Consider the following 21,007-nt stretch of genomic DNA (forward strand, 5'->3'; position numbering starts at 1 on the left):
GCTTACGAGAGAAGAAGGATTTATGGAGGGTGTATATTTAGCCAAATGGAAAAACAAAAATAGTGGCAAAAACAAGAAGAAGGAATTGTTTCAAGAGAACAATCAATATAATAACACTCAAATTTTTTCACCATGTCCTTATTGCAAAAAGACTAATCATCCACAACAGAGATGTTGGTGGAGACCTGATTTAAAATGTGGCAAGTGCGAAAAATTAGGACACCTAAAATATGTTTGCAAATCTCATGAGCAACAAGAAGAAGCCAACATTGTTGAAGATCAACAAGAAGAGGAAGAAGAACAACTACTTTCAATGTCATGCTTTATGACTAAAAAGCCCTAAAAAACTTGGATTATTGATAGTGGTTGTACAAATCATATGACCTATGATCGAGAAATCTTCAAAGAACTCAACAAAACTGATATCTCTAAAGTTCAAATGGGGAATGGAGCACACCTTGCAGTAAAAGGCAAAGGAACACTTGCTATTAAGAGTCATTCAGGTTTTAAATTAATATCTGATGTTTTATATGTTCCTAATATTAACCAAAATTTGTTGAGTGTTTTTTCAATTATTAGGAAAAGGCTATAAAGTGTTATTTGAAGATAAAAATTGTGTGATTAAAGATATACACAACAAAGAAGTGTTCAATGTTCATATGAAAAGCAAAAGTTTTGCTTTAAATTTGGAGAAGGATGAGCCAATTATAAATGAAGATACAAGTGAAGAGCACAAAGATGCATATTTTCAAAAGAAGTTTGATGATCAAGAGGAGAATGAAGATGATGAAAAACCACCTTCAAAAGAGAAGTTCAAGACAAATGCTAAAGTGATCCCACTCAAGAAGGATTATAACAAAAATCACAAAAAGAAGAAACCAATCAAAAAGAGAAAAGGCAGATTTTGATACTTAAATTAGGTGATAAAGATATTCAGTCAAGGAAGAGTGTTGGAATATGCCTAAATATCTTTAGGAGATTAAGTTAGTTTTTTATAATAATATTTTATTTATATTTCAAATATTTAGATTTAATCTGTTCTGATTATTTTAAGATTTATTTCCTTATTTTAGAATAGGATAATATCAATATTTGATTTTGTATAAAAAATTTTCTCTATAAATAGAGATTCATGAATAAAATTATATTATGGGTGTAAAAATCCGTATGGGTGTATAATTAATAAATCAAGATAAAGATAAATATTAAAGTATTTGTGTGCAAACATTTGTTAGATATATGTTATAATAAAAAAAATTACATAATTTTTAAAAAAAAATATATATCATGTGTTAAGTAAAAATATGATACTATTTAAATTTCTTTTATTTAAGTTTGTAAGATTGAAATATTTTAATTTTTAATTTTTATGTTAAACTTGTGTAATCGATTTATTTTATTAAATTTATTTAAACTTATGGGAGTAAAGTACTTTAATAATTTAATTTAATTTTTAAATTGAAGAATATTGATTAATAAAATTGTGTATAATATCTGAATAATTTAAGCTTTAGTTAAACTATGAATTTAAAAAAATTATTAGAACAAATAAAATTTTTGATTAATTTTTTTTAAAATTATTTATTTTTAAATAAATATTTATGGATATTCATAGATAATCACAAATATTAAAATAATACGAATACTTACTTAAAAAATACTTTTATAAAAATAAAAATGAGTATAAGATGTATATTTATCTATTAGAATGGATAACGAAAAATGATTACTCTTAAAACGATCCACCCCGTTCTATCATATTTCTAGATATCTTTCTTTTTTTGTCATATAAGAAAATACTTTTGAAAATCTAAATATAATAAAAATATCATAATTATATCACTGGTATTAATTTAAAAGAATATTATAGATTAAAATTTATCACCACCAACAAAATAGTAGTTCAGTCTCCACAAAGCTAAAATATAAAATAAATAAAACAATAGTCCAAACAGTAGTTTTAATGTCTTAAACCTTTTCATAAAACAAATAAATTAAAGAAAATAAACCAATCTTAATTATCTTCTGAAATATATAGATATTCTATTAAAAAGAAAACAAATCAGATTTAGTGTGTATTTAGTTCAAGTTTTTAACGTGATAAATCACGTTAAAATGAAAGCTATCGAATATAACTTTTATATTTTAAACGTGATTTTTTGTTCTAAATTACGTTTTGGACGTGTAAACATGTATTTACTTATTGTGTCTCGTCTCTATCCAATTTTTTTACGGGTTAAATAGAATATGTCAGCTGGTGAATTGAAGAGACCAACCCGTCTGAAAAAAAAAGAATAAGATAGATGGTTGACTTATAAAGTCCACCCTTTTTTTATCACTCTTACTTAAAGGTTTGGTAGTATTGTTGTTTTGGATTCAATCTTATGCTTTACAAAATATTTTGAAAAAAATATGATTGACATGAGTGATTTTTTATATTGTTTTTAATAATATGAGTGTTTATGACCTATCTTATTTTGTTCCACTACCCTGACAAAGTCACTTTTGAGTTTTGACAGATTTTGATTTAAGAAAATAGATTTGTTGTATTTTGAGAACCATTGAATGTTATATATTTTAATTTTAAAAATATATTTTTTAAACAATTGTGCATTAATATTAATTTTTTTGAATTAATGAATAACATTTTATATAATATGATATTATATTTATATTGATAATATCTATTTTAAAATATATAACATAGAATATACCTTAATTATAATTATGTATATTTTTAATTATAAGATTTAACTATATATATAATATAAACTTGATATATTATGTCAAGAAATATTTGACTCGGATTTATCTCATATATTATCGAATCTTAATTGGGCTAAGTTTAAATTCAAATAATCAGCTCTAACGAACAAATTTTCAAGTCATGTAAGAATACAAATAAACCATCCCAAAAATACACCTGAAATTAGGAGTAAAAGTTGAATATTTTGTGAAGTTTGTAACTACTATTTGGAGGATTAAAATGAGGATTCACTCCATAACAATTATAGCCCTTTTTAATTTTTAAACAGAAGACAAAGCAGAACCATGAATTTGTTGAGCATCTCAAGTCCTCTTATGAATTATGATTTCTTTAGACAGGACAGGACTGCTGGTTTGATCCTCTCTTTGTAATTATTGACATAAACATCAGATATGTTTTTCCTTCCATCTCTAAATCAACAAACTAAAACCCTTAAATGTTAGAGAATGTGTGGTTAGAATAACAAATCATCCATGTTAGGTCGTACTCATAATCTAACTACGAACAGATATACTCATTCATATACCTTACTTGCACTCTTGGCTCATGATAAAGATATTAGACACAAGATGACTAGAATGTGACCCCCAGACACATGTTTTCTTCACATTTTTCAAGTTTATTGGCTCTTTTTAGCTCCACGTGAAGGCTTGTGGGGCTCAATTGGTGTGCTTAAATGCCTTGTGGCCCATGACAATCACATATGGTCACCAATGATCATCTTTGGTCAGTGATACATAAAAAATAATGCATAGACATTTAAAGTGACAACTGCTTAATATTCTGATTTATTGATTGGGGAGACCAATAATCTGTTAATTTGCACCACATACAAGGTTGCTCAAGCAATAAAGCTCGTAGGATGACATTATATTTTGCGTGTAGTCTTTCTCTTTTTGCGGCATTAATATCTTATCTGTTTTTGCTTTTTCAATAATAAATGACTTATTGACCACAGTATCACATGGCTCCATGCTTATGGGGGCATATGTGGAAAAACTTCATTAACTGCTGAATGAAAAAGTTTCACATTTGTTGCATTTTAGAGGGAATGGAGCTTCCTTCTAGCTAAGAAAAACTTGATGTGATACCATACCATATATCATATATGCTTGCATTTGAGACATGAATCAAATTTCATTTGATCGGATCATGCATTGATTTCAGCAGAATATCAGATTGAGTTGCAAGTGGCTTCTAGCAAGTTAAACTAATTCTAATTTCTATGCGTGTTGATGAATTTCTGGATAATTGGCATGACAAAAGAAAGATGACTAATTTGATGGACCACATTATTTATGAGATAGTTTCAGAATTAAAAGCAACAAGCTTCATTCCTCGGTGTTTGTGTTAAGGTGTCGCTTTTGCCAGTTGAATGTTGCTGTAAGGACATTCTCTCCAGTTGAGGTTTGAAAGTTATCTGTTGGACACTGAAACTTTGTCTGATCAGAAGCTCCTCATTGGTAACACCTTTTGTCTTTATTATGGATATAAGCTCTTATTATCACATGACATGATTAAAAGTGCTCCAGGCATAAATTTTTCTTCCATTGTACAACAAAAAGGTGAAATGATTATAACATAGTTGCCTATGATTACCCCTTCATTCTATTTAAAGGATGCTTAGCTTTACAATCAATTTTTTCCTCCTATTTGTTGGTTGGATGCAGTTATAGCAGATACATCTCACTTTTTTTTTTTTTTTTTCTTTTCCCTTTTCTTTCAATTGTGGTCCTATAAGAATAATATCGTGAAAAGTGAAAATTTTTGAAAATCTATGCTAAGTCATTCTTATAAACAAGCTATGGTCCTCAGGGTAAGATGCAACAATGCATAAAAACAAAAATCTATGAAACAAGCAGGCTCTTGATAGGAAATAGCATTGAAGTGGCGGTTTCCATTGCCTTGACAATACGAAGTCACCTTTCATATTCCATCTTTCTTTATATGAAACCAAATGCATGAATACAAGGCATCCATTCTCATTAATATTTTTCTACCAGAAACTGCAAAAACTGAATCAAAGTGTACATAACAAATCAAGTGGAAGAATACATTAAGATCAGCAAGAGGGAGACACAAGACGCTCATTTCCCATTTGAGATGGGGACTTTGGACTAAAAGCATTTACTTCTGCTACCATTATTGTTGGATAACACATGAGCTGATAAAATGAAAACTCTATCACACAAATTGAAACTCAAGATACATAATTGAACAAAGAGTAAACCTTCACTTTAGTGTCTTGTATTGTACATGTCAGTCATTTTAGTCTTTACCTTTATTAAATTCACTTTAGTCCTTAACTTTATTAAATGTCATTCACATTGTTTATCAATTTTTTTCACTAATGTTAAGGACTAAAGTGAATGACATTTTTCAAAGTTAACGACTTGAGTAAACTTTTAATAAAGACTAAAAATGATGATGCAGGTCGATTAGGTGAGGGTTTACTCATTGAGCACAATCCAAATACAAACACACGTATTCAAGCAGCATCTAAATGTACAACAGTTGTGAAGGATGTGGTGAGAGTGAGCGCTGAAGTGGGGCTGTGGCATAAGCATGGTGCTTATGTCTTGCACCAAAACTATCCTCCTTTGTCTCTGACTTAAACTCTCTCACCTGAGGGAAGGTATCTGATCTGCGACGAGTATGCGTGTTAGAACTTGGTTTCTCATATGCTGTGAAGGCATCCATAGCAACTCCTACAGCTTTATGGCTCTTGCAACCCAACAGCATGCTTGGACGCCGCCTCTGCATCTCTTTGATAGCCTTTGGTTTAGCATTTGAGGAAACTAAGGATGTCCTAATTGGACTCCTTGTGGTTGCTATTGACCTTTGATCATCATAATCTGACATGGCTGAGTACTCTAAGGCACTGGCAGTGACCACACTCCATTCTATGCTTGCCTCACTTGGTGCATAACAAGTTGTGGGGCTGGCACAGCTAGAGATTACATTGGATGTTGATCTACCAAGGAAGGAGTTAGATTTGCCTGTGAGGCTTTCAATCTCAAACAAGTCTGAACTAGCATCACTCTCAGCATCATTGTAGTTTCCACCAGAAGTTGCTGAGAAATCAGGTTCTTCAATTTTAGGAGCAGGATCCCAAGAGGTCTTTGCCAACCTTTTATCAAAGCTCATGGACTTGCTCCTGCTCTCCAATATTGGAGAGCCAAACACTTCCAATGACTTCCTTGGCTTCTCTACTTGTTGAAGTTGCATTTTGAGCAGTTGATTTCCTGAGTTAGAATTCACAGCTGAGAGTGTTAAACTGTTTTCTCTGCTTAATCCAACTCCTAACTTCTCTGGCCTTTGGAAGTAGACATCTTTGTTGATCAAGAGTTCTGCATGAGGCTTAGCCATTTTGACTGAATGATTAGCATCCGGATCAGCATTGAAAATATTTCTTGAAGTTGTTTTTCCATGAGGAGCACTTTTGTTAAAACTGATTTCACCTGCATGGTCACTAATATCAACAGAATTTTTGTCAGAACAATAGCATTTGCAACCAAGACTAGCCAGGAAACTCTTTTTCTGCAATTTGTTTTTCATGTTCCTTGAGGAATTCTTCACAGCACTTTGCAACAGTGCACTTTGGCTGTTCAAACTTGATTCAGACCTTACACTTGGAGTTCCATACTGAACCTTGTACTTCCTAGCTACCAAAGTTGTTTGTTCATCTTTCTGGTGTAGTTGCTGGTGCTTCTTTGCATCATTGTTTGGAGCACTTGGAGGACTTTCCATCTCTTCTCCATTGAAGTACTTCTCAGCCTCAAACACCCCAATTTCTCCATCATCTTCCTTCTTTACTCCCTGGTGAAGAGGATCCTTTCTGTTGCTGACAAAGCCATGGCCTGATTCAGCCAGGATCTCTTCTTTGCTGTTCAAGTAAGAAGAGAAGGAAGCATCACGAAGATGGTAGTTGTTATTCTGAGATAACTGATGCATGTTGTTATTGGAAGTGGCTGCTATGATAACCATAGTTAAAAGTATCAAAGTACTCACAGAAAATGGTCCAACAGAACCTGTTTGCACAGAGGCTGATAGAAGAAAAGACACAATAAGAGACTGAAATAAAATAAAAACAGTGGTATAGACAAAGATACTAAAATACTTTGAAGTAAAAGAACTAATATTATGACAACTTTTGGGTGCTAATAGGCCACAAGAAAAAGGAAAGGTAGCAAGGTTGAAAGGAAAACTTAGTTATGTGAAGGGAAGGCTAAAACTAGATAGAGGAAAGGAAATGGTTGCAGGAGAGAATTTAAAATGAATAGCTGAATAACTGCCTGTCACATTTAAGAGTAGCTCTATAAGTAGGCTAATGGAATATGCAAAATGTCAAATGGGTAGGACCATGTGCCTGTGGCTAATTGACACTTCATCAATAGTTTTAAAGCTGATGAAATTACGTTGAATTCTGATGAATGATGAGTTATTTTAACATTCTGCCTAATAACATGCATTAGCACAGATTCTTTCATAAATGTGGAGAAATTTTAGCCGCCTATGTTAACCATGGTATGTTCGTTATAATGGGAGCCCCTATGATTTGTCTCCTTCCAGGTGATAGGGTGATAACTACTTGAGAGAAACATGTTTTTATCCATTTTGATTGTATAATATATATGTAGTCCCATCATTTTGAAAGTATTGCTCTTTTTTCCTTTTCACAAGTGGATCTAACCTAGTGTATAGTCTATTCTAGTTTAATACCCCTTTAACTAAATCAATGTTGAATAATCAAACGAGCAAGTGAGATTTAATCGGGACAAACGCTTAAGAGAAGGGTCACCCCTGATATGACTTTTGCGATAATACCAAAATAAACTCTGACAAATGCTGAAGATTTAATTGGTCATTTGATACACTTGTATGGAGGTTTTTACATGATTGAGAAATTAGAAATTATTCATATGTGACTTTTAAAGTAACAATTGTAAAAGTTAACGATCTTATCATAAAAGGTAATTTATAATTGAGTAACAGTGTAAAGAAACTTTACGGTATCACTGCATTTTAATTAAATTCAAGGAGCTTACTGGTACTTGAATGCAATTAATATAATTGGACTGCTGTTTGGGATAGAATGATGCTTTGGAAAAACTGATTCCTTGGTTACATTTTGAAAAGGAGCAATGTTAAATACTCTTACAAATCTTTCTACTATTTTTATATAAAAAATCTCTTGAAAAATATATAATGCATTCAAAACCTACCATATAAAGGAAGTAAGAGAATTAGGAGGAGGATGTAGAATTATTCTTCAAAAGTGTAATGTAATATCTTCTAAAAAATCTTTCCAATATTTTATAAAGAAAGTATTACATGTAAAAAGTAAATGAACTTAATGTCTTGAAAACATAACATTCAATATTTACCATACAAAGCAAGTAGGAAAATATCATATGAATATAGAGTTATCAAGGTTCACTAATATGTCATCAGTCCAAGTGGAATTGGAGTTAGATTTATTAAACAAATACAAGATCGCTAATTCAAGTCTTGTGGATGAGAAAAATGTGATCGAAAAAAGGGAGTTAGACTTGCGGATGAACCAGATCTTACAACATAAATTAGTCATCAACAAAATTTATCAATAACATGGTGACAAAAAAGAATTACCAAATTTTATGTTTGGAGAATAACCAAGCAGCGAAAAACTTGTCTGTTTGCTTCAGAGACATGCTGTCCACACAAAATAGACAGTAAAAACAAAGGAAGCAGCATATATTTGTTACCGGTGGCAATAATTAGCCTACAATATCAACCATATATATCCAAACCAGACATAAAATATTGACAAGATTTCACAATGAAAGTATACACCACACTCTAAGCAGAAACCAAACCAAGGATACATTATAAATAGTTTCCTCGGACCCCGTCATAGTGGCTTTAATATGGACAACCAAAGTCCCTCAAGTACCGTGACGCTAAGTTTGAACAGTAATGCAAATCTTATCCCAAATTTTTGTTAGTGAGCTATTCATTTTTAGTTTCGAACCACGGCTATAATAAGTTTGTCTATGAAGAAGGATACATGTAGAAAACTAAAAATATAACATTATTCAAATTGGACCAATTTATAGCTGGCAATGTCATTTAATCAAGTTATATAAGTGGTTAACCATTCATCACTTAAATGACATTTTCGTTTTGTACAATGAAGACATTCTCGGATTAGACTTGGTGTCATTTAGGATTAATTATGTCCTTTGTTGGGCTTAATATAGGAAGCAATCTTCTTTATATAATTCAAAAGTTCCTCTTTCTTTGTCTTTAGCCATGTATTCTTCTGCATAGCTGTAAGATTAACCCTTGAGTTGGTAATTAACATCAAAGTGATAATTCCACAATTCAAACTCCAACAATTTAGAATCATAAGTGTCAGTCTAGTGGTGAGATTAGTATAATATGTACTACAAAATACAATATTCAAACTCTATCATTGTCTTTGTAATTTTTCTTAGTGATAAAAAAAACACTCTTAAAATTTGCTTCCCTCAGACCATAGTCCAATATGACCTATTATTATTTATCTGATTTTGTACCATATTGCTCTACTTCTAACCTAGCAAGTAACGGATTCGCACGTTCAATATGACACCAACATATATAGAGGTGTCAAAGGTTTGGATTAGGATAAAATAATGCCTTCTAAATATTTTGGAAGGATAGTAGCTAGTTTCTATTGGTTGTCCTACATATCAGAACAAATTCATTTTTTAAAAGTAGATTTCATATTTAAAAGGAAAAATTAAATCTACCGGTGTCCTTTATCTCCTTTATTATTGGGCCAAACCCCTTGGGCTCTTTCCTAGTCTATCTGATTCACCTGGCTTGGAATTTGGTTGCAATTAATTTCACACCAACCTTTCATGCTAGTTCTATTGTGTTGTGTAGCATGAACTTGCAAGAAAGCAGGACCCACATGCACTAGCCTGGCTTGTCTTGGATTCACACCACTGCACCTTCTCTAGAATTGACATGTGAGCAATGCTGTCCACTTAGGTAAATATCATTCTCTGAGATAATTAGAATCAAGATGGGTACTGTATTGGAATGTTTCAGAAGAACCTAGGCTTGTCTTGGGTTATGGCTAGTAGGGTTATCCCACCACTGAGTTAGCAATTTAGCACTTTTATTTTTATTTTTATTTTTTATTTGTTAACTCCTGTGTCAACACTCAACATGTATGACATGACTCACTTGTACCTAATTTCCTACGCAAATCCACCTTTGTGCTATTTTAACTATTTTCATTTCACTGCCACAGCAAAGAAAAGAGCAACAAAGACTGGGGCATTAGGCAGCAACATTGCTTAGTGGAGCGTGTCGCTCTCAAAATAAGATTTGTCAAAATAATACATGCTACTTTACCACCTTAAAATTATGGAATATTACCAAAACTTGTTTGGCCAAATGATTTGTTATTTGGATTTCTTCACCGAGGATTGGGATTTGATCTTCACTTTGAACATGGAATTGCGACTTATTAAATACTTTATCTCTACATAAAATTAATTCGGTGAAAAAGAGTTATACTTCTTTATTAAAAAAAAATTATGAAATATTCCTATTGAATTTTTATTTTTTATATATAATTCATCTTTTATGAAAAATAATCTTTAGACACAATATAAATATTTTGAGTAACAAAACTCCTTTCAAATATTTATCACAATTATATATTAGGACTCAAATTTAATCAATTCAATTAGAACATCTACATGCTACGTTGTTAAAATACATGCTATTTTTTCAAAATAATATACTCCCTCCATTCAAAATTTATTAAAATTTTAATATTTAAATATTATCCTAAAATAATTGATATTTTCACTCTTCAAAGTAATATTAACTACTTTTTTTTCCTAATTTGTCACTTCATTATTTATTCAATTGTTACTATTGTAACGTCCCAAATTTTCTAAAATTATTAAAATGATGTTTTGATTAATTAAATGATTTTATAAAATATTTTTAGAGGCTTTTAATAATTGAGTATTTTAAATATAATAAATATTTGTAAAAATTATTTTGTATAATATTTATTAGAGACATATATTTTTATGATATTTTGTTACAATAATTATTTGAAGAAAAATATGCATTTTATTATAATTTTTTATATATCTTATTTTAATTATAATTATATTGGGAGAAATATATTTATTTTATATATTATATATTTGTTAATTATGAATTATTGTATTTTGCTATAACTATTTGGATCGAGAGAAATATGTTTAGTTGATATATTATTTATTTATAAGTTTTAATATTTGAGGAAAAGAAAAAGAGAATTATGATTAAAGTATTTATTTAAGTATGAGTTAAGTTTTTAAGAAATGGGTTATGATGGTTCTTTTTTTATTTTTAGCTTCTCATATGAGAAAGAGAATTAGAGTTTATAGGAGAATGCTTGGAGATCCACATGCTTCATCAAGTATTTATCAAGATAAGGAGAGAGTGAGAAGTTTTGCCTTAGGCGTGAGATGTATGTTAAGTAGTGGGATCGACTCTCAATCCCAAATCTTTTTCTATTGCTTATATTGTATGAAGGAAACTTTTTCAGTTGATTGCATTATGTGTTTTTGGTCTTCTATATGATTCCTTATTGTTCTATTTGATGTTAAGTAGTTGTATATGTCTCTAATTTCGTGATTGAACTTGTAATTATGGAGTTTGGATTGCCTGTAGGTTCTTGTGAGAATCCTAAATGGTTATTGTGTGAGTAATTAATAAGGATATATAATTAAAATATGAAATTGATGTTGGATTTGAGTAATTGATGATATAATGGACTAGTGTTAAACTTTAATCGTGATTTTTACCAATTGATTTGGAGTTTTTTAGGTTTGTATTTTGCGACTTTTGCATAGTCCATAAGTAGGTCTCCTACGAATTGATATTACGTTAGGTTTCAAATGGGTCGAGTCGGGCGCCAATTGATATTGTTCTTGCAAGTTTTCACGTTAGTTATGGTCTCAATCGCATGGGGCACGTGTATTCCCAAAATGGTGTTGTCCTTTCCACACTGGACACAATAAACATTGCGCCTGGCGTGATACTATTAGAATTAGGTTTTATGATCTTCATAGAAGTTGGAGATAATTGTCATAGTTTTCTTAGAAAATTAAGATCAACTTGATAGCATATATATACCTCTAGATTAGGTGTTTGAACCACTCAATGTCTTAAAAGATTAAGTTATAAGAATGTAATTTGTGAATGGTGATGATGAATAAGTTTACTTTTTAAATGTTTGATCTTATGAATAGTTGGATGTACCTATATCTATGTATAGGAAAGATAAATCATGGGAGAAATTAATTGTTAATAAGTTATGATATAAGTTTATTGTTAAAGCCTTAATCTATTTTGATGATATCAATGTCTAAGAATTTAACGTGTGATATTGATAAGGCTACTATGCTAGTTAAGTTATGATTTAAATGCTTAGTGTCATTAATCTCTTAGTAACTATGATCGAGGTGTTAACATATGATTAGACGATCTCATAATGATTATATTTTGAGGTGTATTAGATGATGTGTAATTGTTGTGTTTAAACTATAAACATGTAGAATCATTGTACGAATTAATATTGATAACTAGTTGCGGTATGCGAGTATGCTATTGATATGATTGTGCGATAAGTATGAGTTGTAGCGATGTGATCTCTTATGCCATTGATTACTGATATTTAATTAATATAATTGAATTTTTAATTGCTATATTGAGAACAATTGATGATTATATGATATGAGGTCAATTAATAGTGAAATGATATGATAATGTGATAAAACATATCATATATAAATTAATGAGATCATGTGAATTGTGATGGATAGAGTCTGTTGACATGCATCATATGTATAAAAGTATTTTTAAGGATACAATATGAAATATATCGCTAAAGAAAGCCCACTTGTGTAAAAGCTTGAAGATCAGTCCTTGGGAATAACTTGTTTGAAAGTTTCAATCTCATTTTTTGTGTGCATGAGATGTATCTTGCGCAGCTTAACTATCTTAACTAGACCCTGGTAGTATGTCCCCCTAATGCGAGTGCGTTGAGAGTATGACCTAACATGTACTCTTAGATTACTCTACGTGTATTGTTAGCGACAATGCACAAGTGTGATGTGTGATGTTTTTATTGGTGTCACATGCATGATAATATGTAGTCCATATCTATTGCATATGCATTTTAATGTTATGTGTTATTTAATTATTATGTCATGAAAGAATGAAATGAGTTATTGTTACCAATTTGTCCATGTTGTGTATATATGTATATCTCATTTGTGTTTGATTGTCTAATTACATCTTACGTTGTGAGACAAAATGAGATGTTTCTCACTCTCCTTTTTTGTATTTGTTTCTATTGTATGTTGTTGTAAGTGATTTACATCAAGAGGTTGAGGATGTTGGCGGTGAAACATAATCCTTGCAATTAGATTTATGTTTTGATAGGATGTGACATCAAAATTTAGTCTAAATTTGTTTTTCTTTACGTTATATTTTAGGACAATTGCTATTTCAATGTATTAGATTCATTTACATTATGTTGCATATTTTGATAAAGTTTTCTATACAATTTTATTTATTTGCATATTATAGGATACAAGATAGAGAATGTCACAACTATTAAAAGTAATACATTTATTAAAAGAGTAAAATTACTTTATTATTATTAAATGTGTTAAAAAATAATATATTTATTATTATTCTTAATCTATGTATAAAAACTTTAAAATACAATAATTGTGTAATGGAAGGAGTATGGTTATAGAGAAAAGGTGGGTGTAAAAATGCTACTCACCATGTACAGTCAATCATTATAGGTAACAAAATTCCTCCCATATTTAATGGAATTACATACCAAGACTAAAACGTAGTACCATTAATTCTATAAGAACATTCATACCCCAGATACATGTTCTGGATGATAATTTTCAATGGCATGTGCTACTTTGTCATAAATTATATATGCTGTTATTGTAAAGACAAGGTGGCTTTAAAAATGCTAGTCACCATGTACAGTCTCCTCCACTCCCCCCAAAAGCCTAAATTATGTGTTATTTGTCGAAATGGCTATAGTAGTAAAAGCATTCAGTTTTCTTGGCACTAAAATTTTCACAATCACCTCAATGAAAATTTTAGTGTAAGCAATAATGGTTCTGTTAATGGTCGATTATTAACTTTGGTAAAAATTATCTGTTTTAAAAAAAAATTCGGACGCAATTGAAGCTGGATACACCGAACAATTAAAGGGAATTTTAAGAACCATACACTATTGTTGGTTAAAAAACGTGGACAAGTAATCACCAGAACTGTGGACCAATGGAGAGGCAGCAACTTCAAATTCAGAGAAAATAAGATAACTATTGAAAAATGTCAGTCTTAGCTTGACTTTTGAATGTAACATCGTATAACAAGAAAATTAAATTATGAGAAGAAGAAAAAAATGCCTAGAGACATAAACCTTGAGCTAAGTGACACAGTTGTGATGTTTTGTTAAGCCAAGTATCCACCTTCCTGTGCCACACTTGAGATTAGTTAAGGCAAAATGCTCATGCAAAGCCGAACTCTGCAAGAATAGTATATAGAAAGGTAATGGCAGCACAAGGCCAAGCCTTTCAACTTGTCTTCAGTGATTATTGTGTAGAGGTTCCATTTGTAACCCAATACTGCTTGACAGCAATCAGTATCTTCTCAGGAACAAGTGGACCATCCTCATGATCAACCATTTTAGTATCCCATTTCATTCCTTCAACCAATTTCTTTACCTTAATTAAGATATCGACTTCATCGCGGAATATTACAGCACCTTCTGGGCGTAAAATCCGGTCCATCTCCAGAAGAATGTCTTCTATATTACATCTGCATTTAATTATCACACAACATTAATTGGGGCACAAGACTGAACACAACTTCTGATAAAAGGAAACAAAAAGGACTTAAACCAAGCGGTTCTACTAGTGATAACTGTAAGACAATGTTTGAATAAATTTTTTCATAAACACATATAGGAAAAAATAAATAAATAAATAAATTTTTCTGATGAGCTAAAATTAGCTTATGTATAACTTAATTTATAGAAACTCTTTCATTTCATTTTTCCAAAAGTTGATTTTAACTTACGTATAAACTAATTTTAAGTTATTAGAAAAACTAATTTCATTTTCTCTTTTCTTTTTTTCTCCTATGAGTGCTCAAGGATAAGTTTACCCAAATGGACCTAAATCCATATTAATAGCTCTTCAGGAGGTTGTTTAGACATCCAAATATATAGAAATTGACTGATCAACAAGATTCAGTGAAACAAAACAACTGCAATAGATGTTATATAACAATCTCACTGGAAGGTATAACCACTAGCTGATTCACCATGGAGAATCATAAAAGACCAACAAATCATGGAACAATGAAACCAAGGCTTCATGACAAAATAGAATTTTAATCTAAAAGCAACATGATCAGTTGCAATTTTTCATACAATGATCACAGCCAAAAATACACATAATAAAGTACAGGTAATAATGTTTTCAACTATACAGGATATGCAAGCCACCCACATTAGACTCGACAAATGTGCTCAACATGACCAGAGCAAATTCCATTACAACTCTCTAGGGAAGTTGTTTAATTTCATTACCGAGAAATCATTTTCATAGCAGTAAAACTATAATCACATTCTAAAAGCAAGCCCAAATATATTGATTACAAATTGATATCGACTAAATTTAAAAATAACAGGAAGAAAAATTGAATAACCATTTAACCAAAGATACTTACGTATCCTTGTACAGACTAAAGAGACCATGGCTATGAATAAGGTCGTATGTCCTTGGGTAAGTGGAGAAGGCTTCGCACCTGGATCATAAATGCACACATAAATAATTAAGGAAAAATACAAGGGGAACATGTAAGAAGATTATAAAAAATTGTATAGCTATGAGAGGAACAAGTTAGTCACATCAAAATTCAATACAATTTATCATAATAATTGGCAGACTACATGTCTGTCATACTTTGGAATTTTGAAAATTATTTGACTATCAGTTCCAAGATTAGTATAGTTACAAGTATTCAAATACATGGGATAGACATGCCGTGAATAAAATAGAAGGAAAAAGTTGGAAAGCATACCAATCATGATAGATGCCTATAAGTCCTCGCTCATAAATGACACCCAGGGTACTTTTCTCAGCTATTGTAGGCACAACATTCATAACCCATAACTTCGATGATTGAATAGCAGCAGCAAAACTACCCAATCCAGCATTCATATCCATAATGTTGCGATACCTTCCAGAATCCAGGAGTCTGTTAATTTTCTTATAAGCATTTACATGCTTTTTCCACTTTTTGTTATCTTCTTGGTATGACTCAACCGAAACTCCAGGAACAGAGCCACCAGCAATTCTAGGAGGGATGGCATATAGCCTATCTGGAAATGGCTTAAGGTCACCAGAAACTTTAGGACTTGGAGTAATGCAGACCTCCATTTTCTTATACCTGTACCGATAAAACAAAGTCATTCCAAGTCAATACACCACTTGCTCAAATTTTCAGGATATATAATATCCATAAAGAGACACCCTTGTGTGAAATTAAAGAAAATGATTGGTTTTTTAATATTTCATTATCTTATGATATATAAATTGGAATCATCAAGCTTTTCATAATTACATGTGCAAACATCAAAGAAGTAGCAACAGTAATTACACATTTAATTTCTATTGGCTTCTCTACAACCATAAGGGTATTGGTACAATTGCTGATTTTCTTTGAATAGAATATCCAATTTTTTTTTACACCTTTTTTTTTCATTTTTATGTACTCATGTACGTGCTTATGGTTAGTAAAACGAGATACAAGGAATATTAATAATAGGACATTAAAATATACAAATTGTTTATCACTAAATAAAGGGTCATACCAGACATCATTAGCATCTGTTGATTCACAGAATTTTACACTAGAATCTTCTTGTCTGCTGCGACATGATTCAGAGTCCAAAGTTTTTTGCCAAATGGCAATTTCAGACTTCTCAGACTTCTTCTCCCAGCAAAGGAGTTTAGCAGTCTCTTCAATCTTTCTTTGTTCTTCTTCAAGATCCTCCCTAGGTCTCTGCCAGGCTTTGTAGTTAACCTTCCAATTGATTGGAGGACCAGAAAGCACCCAATAACCACCAGGTCTTAGTACTCGGTCAACCTCCATCATATACATCCCATCTGCAAATAAACAACCAAATTTACATTTGTAAATAGCAGCTATCACAAGTTATATAAGGTGCAAAATCTAAGAGAACAAGAATGAACGAATAATTGTAGTGCTTTCTTATTTATAACAAGTACTTCATCGAGAAGATTATACTCAGTAATGTAAATATCTCACCATTTGCTCCCCAAGGAATCAAGCAGCGAGAGCAATGTGCCATGTCAAAAGCTGCAGAAGGATAAGGCAATTTTATGGTTCCCAGAACACCAATGACAGCAGGTACACCCCTTTCAAGAGCAAACTGTACTTGTGCTTCATGAGAGTCCCTTGGCGCAAATGACATGGCAATAACATTTCTGCTCCAGAGATATGCACCCCAACTGGCAACCTGGGCAAAACAACCTTAATTAAGAATATAAACCTAAAACAAACAAATTACGTTGTTAATAAAATTAACCAGTACAAGAATGAAAAAAAAATTCCATGACAAACATACCCCACAACCAGTGTCCAGTGCTGTCCTAACAGTCCCATCCTTTATAGGTATCACAGAAGCAAGCTGATCAATATATTTGTCTGCACCTTGTGGAAATTGGGTTCCACCACCAGGGAATCTAAACACATTTCCCTCGTACTGGATCCAGTTCTGAATAGCCTTCTCAACTGTAAGGCTCTTGTACGGTGCATTTGCATATGGAACATAATCACGGCTCTTCGGCCATGGAAATGGCGTTACATACCCCTTGGGTGCTGGGATCAAACAGTGCAACTTTTCTTCCTCAGGGGGGCAATGCCTCTCGCGATAATTCATATTGTCTCTAGGAAAAGTCATGGCACGCCGTTGATCTTGGCAGGGAGTGTAATCAGTGTATCGAGCATCGCAAGCTTCAAATACCTTGGATTTTGACTCAAATTCATCAATTTTGCTAACTTCTCCACCATGGTGAGAGTCAAAACTCAAATTTGGAATTATATTACAGTTTGTTTCTTTCTTAGTAATCTCCAATGCGATGCTATCTCCCTTTCCAAAGCCACTTCTCTGCCATGCACCCAATATATAGAAGAAACAGCACAGACCAACTATTATAAAGATCTGCACAGAGCTTCTAGTCCTACCATCAGCTGAACTCGGTTTTGCCATCTAGAACCTCAGGAATATCAGTTGCTAGTTCTTATTAAGAATTACATAAATGATAACTCATGATTAACAAAGCAAGATCCGTGACAGAAAACTTAAATCAAAGCAAGATAATTGCTTCCAAGTTCCAATAAATCAATTGACGAAATTAAGCTCCAATAATGAATCATGCAGTTTACTTTCAATTAACATCATGAAGCAATTATTACTACGAAACATATTGTACAACTTGGAGTGGGGGATGCAAAGGGAACTTCAGATCTTCACGACAGCATAGAATTAAAGCTCCATTGGTCGCAAATGTTCCTCTTGCCAACCAACAACAAGATTAAAGAGAGATTATGCATTTGTGTACTACCAACAATAACAGAAACATTAAAAGACAAAACAAAAACATGAAACACGCTCAAGAGCTAACCACATACTAGGTGAATCACGTGGGATCTAGCTTTAGGAAAATGCGATGCAAGATGCACACACAAACGAATTCAGAGTTATGAATGAAGACAAACACACGAAACCTTGCTAAAGAGAATTCACTTGGGGGCACAACATGGATATTAAAAAACAAAACTTTGGAAATACCCAGAAACAAAAATGACCATAAAAAGCAAGAAAAATAGGAAGAGGAAGATAAAAGGAAAAAAAAAAATTAAAATGAGGGAAATATCTTACCAATCATATGAAGCTAAGGGGAGCAATGGGTATGAAGATCTGGGATTCCTAGGAGGAACGAGTTAAGAGAGAGAGAGAGGATTTTATAAATTTTGTGGGGAACGAAAGAATAATTTTGGTTACTGCATGGACAGTGAGACGTGTAAATAAAAAATCTGTATCCAATTCTAAACCCTATTACCATCGGCTTCTATAAGCATCAATCATGTTCACATGAACGAACAGAAGAAAAGGGAAAAGGAAAAGCTAAAGAAAAATAAATAAATAAAAGAAAAGATAAAGGGAAATGAAAAAAAATCTATCAATTATGCTTCTGCTGAGAAATGTGTGTTACGTCATTTTTTCCCCCTTTTTAATTAGTATATAGTTAGAGTATTAATTTTAAACGGCATGCCTACAAATAATACACACGATTCCCTCTTTTCAATTATTTACTTACCTAGATAACATTATTTTCAACAACATTATTTTATTTAATTATATATTTTTATTAAAAAATTGTTACTACCAATAATTTGATATTTATATTTTTTAATTAAAGATGAATTCTAACCTATGTCAGAACGAAGTCGTAATTAAAAATATAATTTTACCTTTAATATAAGCTAATTTTAGACTAGACAGAACAATTTTATATTATTTAATTTTATTTATTTATATATTATTTGATCTATGTACTTATATTTTATTTTTCTCTAAAATAAATAATTTGACATTTTACCATTTTTGTTGGTAGGAGTATTTGACTATCAGAAAGTGTGACGAGTGGCGAGATTTACGTTTCGAACTTTTTTTTTTTTTTTTGCGTTTTCTAATAAAATATATAAAAAATATTTTTAATAATTACTTTTTTAATGTAAATTTTATAATTATTTTTAATTTAAAATTGATTTAACTAATTTTTAATAATAGTATTTTTATTTTTTAATTATTATTTCTGTAATTATATTCTCAATTAATTAAAAATTAAGATTAATCTTTATGAATTTTTAGTGTGAAGATTTTCATATTGTTAATTAAAATAAAATATTTTAAGCATAACCTTTTTAGTATAAAAAATTTTATTTCCTAATATATTTTAATTATTTTTTTGTAGAAATTATTATATAATAATAATAATAATTGTAAAAATAAAAATATTGTTATAATATGAATTTATAATTCAATAACAATCTAAAAAATATTTAAAGTATAAAAACATTCTAATTAATTTCTGTTTTAAAGGTATTTTGATTAGTTTAACTATGCTTTTAATCATTTAAATATGAGATAAATTTAATTTTAGTTGTTCAAATTGAAAATAAAATTTCTAATATCTACAATTTTTTTAAAAAAATACTTTTAGTTCTTTTACTCAAACATCATTGATAAATTCATCACAAAATTCAGTTACTGCTACATTTGTTATACACATTTTAAAGTAAAAATATCACTCCAAATTTAAGTTAATCATATATAATTGACCATTTCTTATTTGTGATATTGTGAATTGTCTTAAAGAGATTATTTTTAAAAAAAATTATAAAGACTAAAAAATAATTTTGATTATAAAAAACAAAAATAAATTTGAATTTTTTTATTCATCAAAATTACAATAATAATATCAAAATTTGGATCTAAGATTTTATACATGCTACTCCAACCTTCACTATCATAAACTTAATATTTATTTATTCATTATAATTATAATACTTGAATCTAATATCCTGTATATATTATTCCAGCTCTACCATAACTTATTTTAAGTTTAAACAACTAAAATCATATTTAAACCTTTATTTTTTTCATAAATAATATACGTATGTTGTATTGAAATTTAAAAATAATGTGTATAATTGAGTTTAAGGGATATTTTTATATAAAACATGAGATTAACAAAGTTTAATGATAGAAGTATATAATAACAATCAACAAAAAATATTTTGAATTAGTTGAAAATGTGTATATTTTATAATACTAGTAATTAATCATTTGAAAAAGATTATGAATTTGCGCGTTGGTGTTGTTGTTGTTGATATGAAAAGAGTGAGGTGTGGGGGGCACGATTGGCGGTGGCAAAAGGGTCCCACGCGCCACTAAAAGTGGCTTCATCATCATCATTCATTAAGATGTGACCAACCCATATGCTTTCTTAACTATTTTTGTTACACAAAACAAAACAACTTCTCATCGTACCGCGCGTGGAT

General features: G+C 30.8%; 2 protein-coding genes across 4 annotated transcripts; both read right to left on the reverse strand.

Moving 5' to 3' along the window:
* Positions 1-4,729: 4,729 nt before the first annotated feature.
* Positions 4,730-9,885, reverse strand: LOC109801319 (protein PHYTOCHROME KINASE SUBSTRATE 1). 3 transcript variants are annotated; one of them, XM_083066821.1, is made up of 3 exons: positions 9,650-9,885; positions 8,399-8,461; positions 4,730-6,813 (listed from the first exon to the last, which is right to left on the reverse strand). In XM_083066821.1, the coding sequence occupies exon 3, from the start codon at positions 6,752-6,754 to the stop codon at positions 5,267-5,269; it is 1,488 nt and encodes a 495-aa protein (XP_082922947.1). In that variant the 5' UTR covers positions 6,755-6,813; positions 8,399-8,461; positions 9,650-9,885; the 3' UTR covers positions 4,730-5,266. The 3 variants fall into 3 exon arrangements, with proteins under 3 accessions (XP_082922947.1, XP_020217953.2, XP_020217954.1); XM_020362364.3 differs by lacking the exon at positions 8,399-8,461; XM_020362365.3 differs by lacking the exons at positions 8,399-8,461; positions 9,650-9,885 and having other exon boundaries at positions 4,730-6,653; positions 6,779-7,430.
* A 4,262-nt stretch (positions 9,886-14,147) lies between these two features.
* LOC109800148 (putative methyltransferase PMT2) lies at positions 14,148-19,084 on the reverse strand. The gene is made up of 7 exons (XM_020360875.3): positions 18,822-19,084; positions 17,505-18,149; positions 17,186-17,396; positions 16,728-17,022; positions 15,935-16,303; positions 15,581-15,658; positions 14,148-14,665 (listed from the first exon to the last, which is right to left on the reverse strand). The coding sequence occupies exons 2-7, from the start codon at positions 18,147-18,149 to the stop codon at positions 14,440-14,442; spliced, it is 1,824 nt and encodes a 607-aa protein (XP_020216464.1). The 5' UTR covers positions 18,822-19,084; the 3' UTR covers positions 14,148-14,439.
* Positions 19,085-21,007: the final 1,923 nt, after the last annotated feature.

This window comes from Cajanus cajan, chromosome 11 (assembly GCF_000230855.2).
Source record: "Cajanus cajan strain Asha chromosome 11, NIPB_CcT2T_4, whole genome shotgun sequence".
NCBI classification, from domain to species: domain Eukaryota; kingdom Viridiplantae; phylum Streptophyta; class Magnoliopsida; order Fabales; family Fabaceae; genus Cajanus; species Cajanus cajan.

Excerpts from the sequence above, each read along its gene's own strand:
- LOC109800148 (XM_020360875.3), bottom strand. The coding sequence starts at position 18,149 with ATGGCAAAACCGAGTTCAGCTGATGGTAGGACTAGAAGCTCTGTGCAG. Across the intron at positions 17,023-17,185 it reads GATTCCTTGGGGAGCAAATG|ATGGGATGTATATGATGGAG; the intron begins GTGAGATATTTA and ends GTTTATTTGCAG. Across the intron at positions 15,659-15,934 it reads ATAGGCATCTATCATGATTG|GTGCGAAGCCTTCTCCACTT; the intron begins GTATGCTTTCCA and ends TTTATGATCCAG.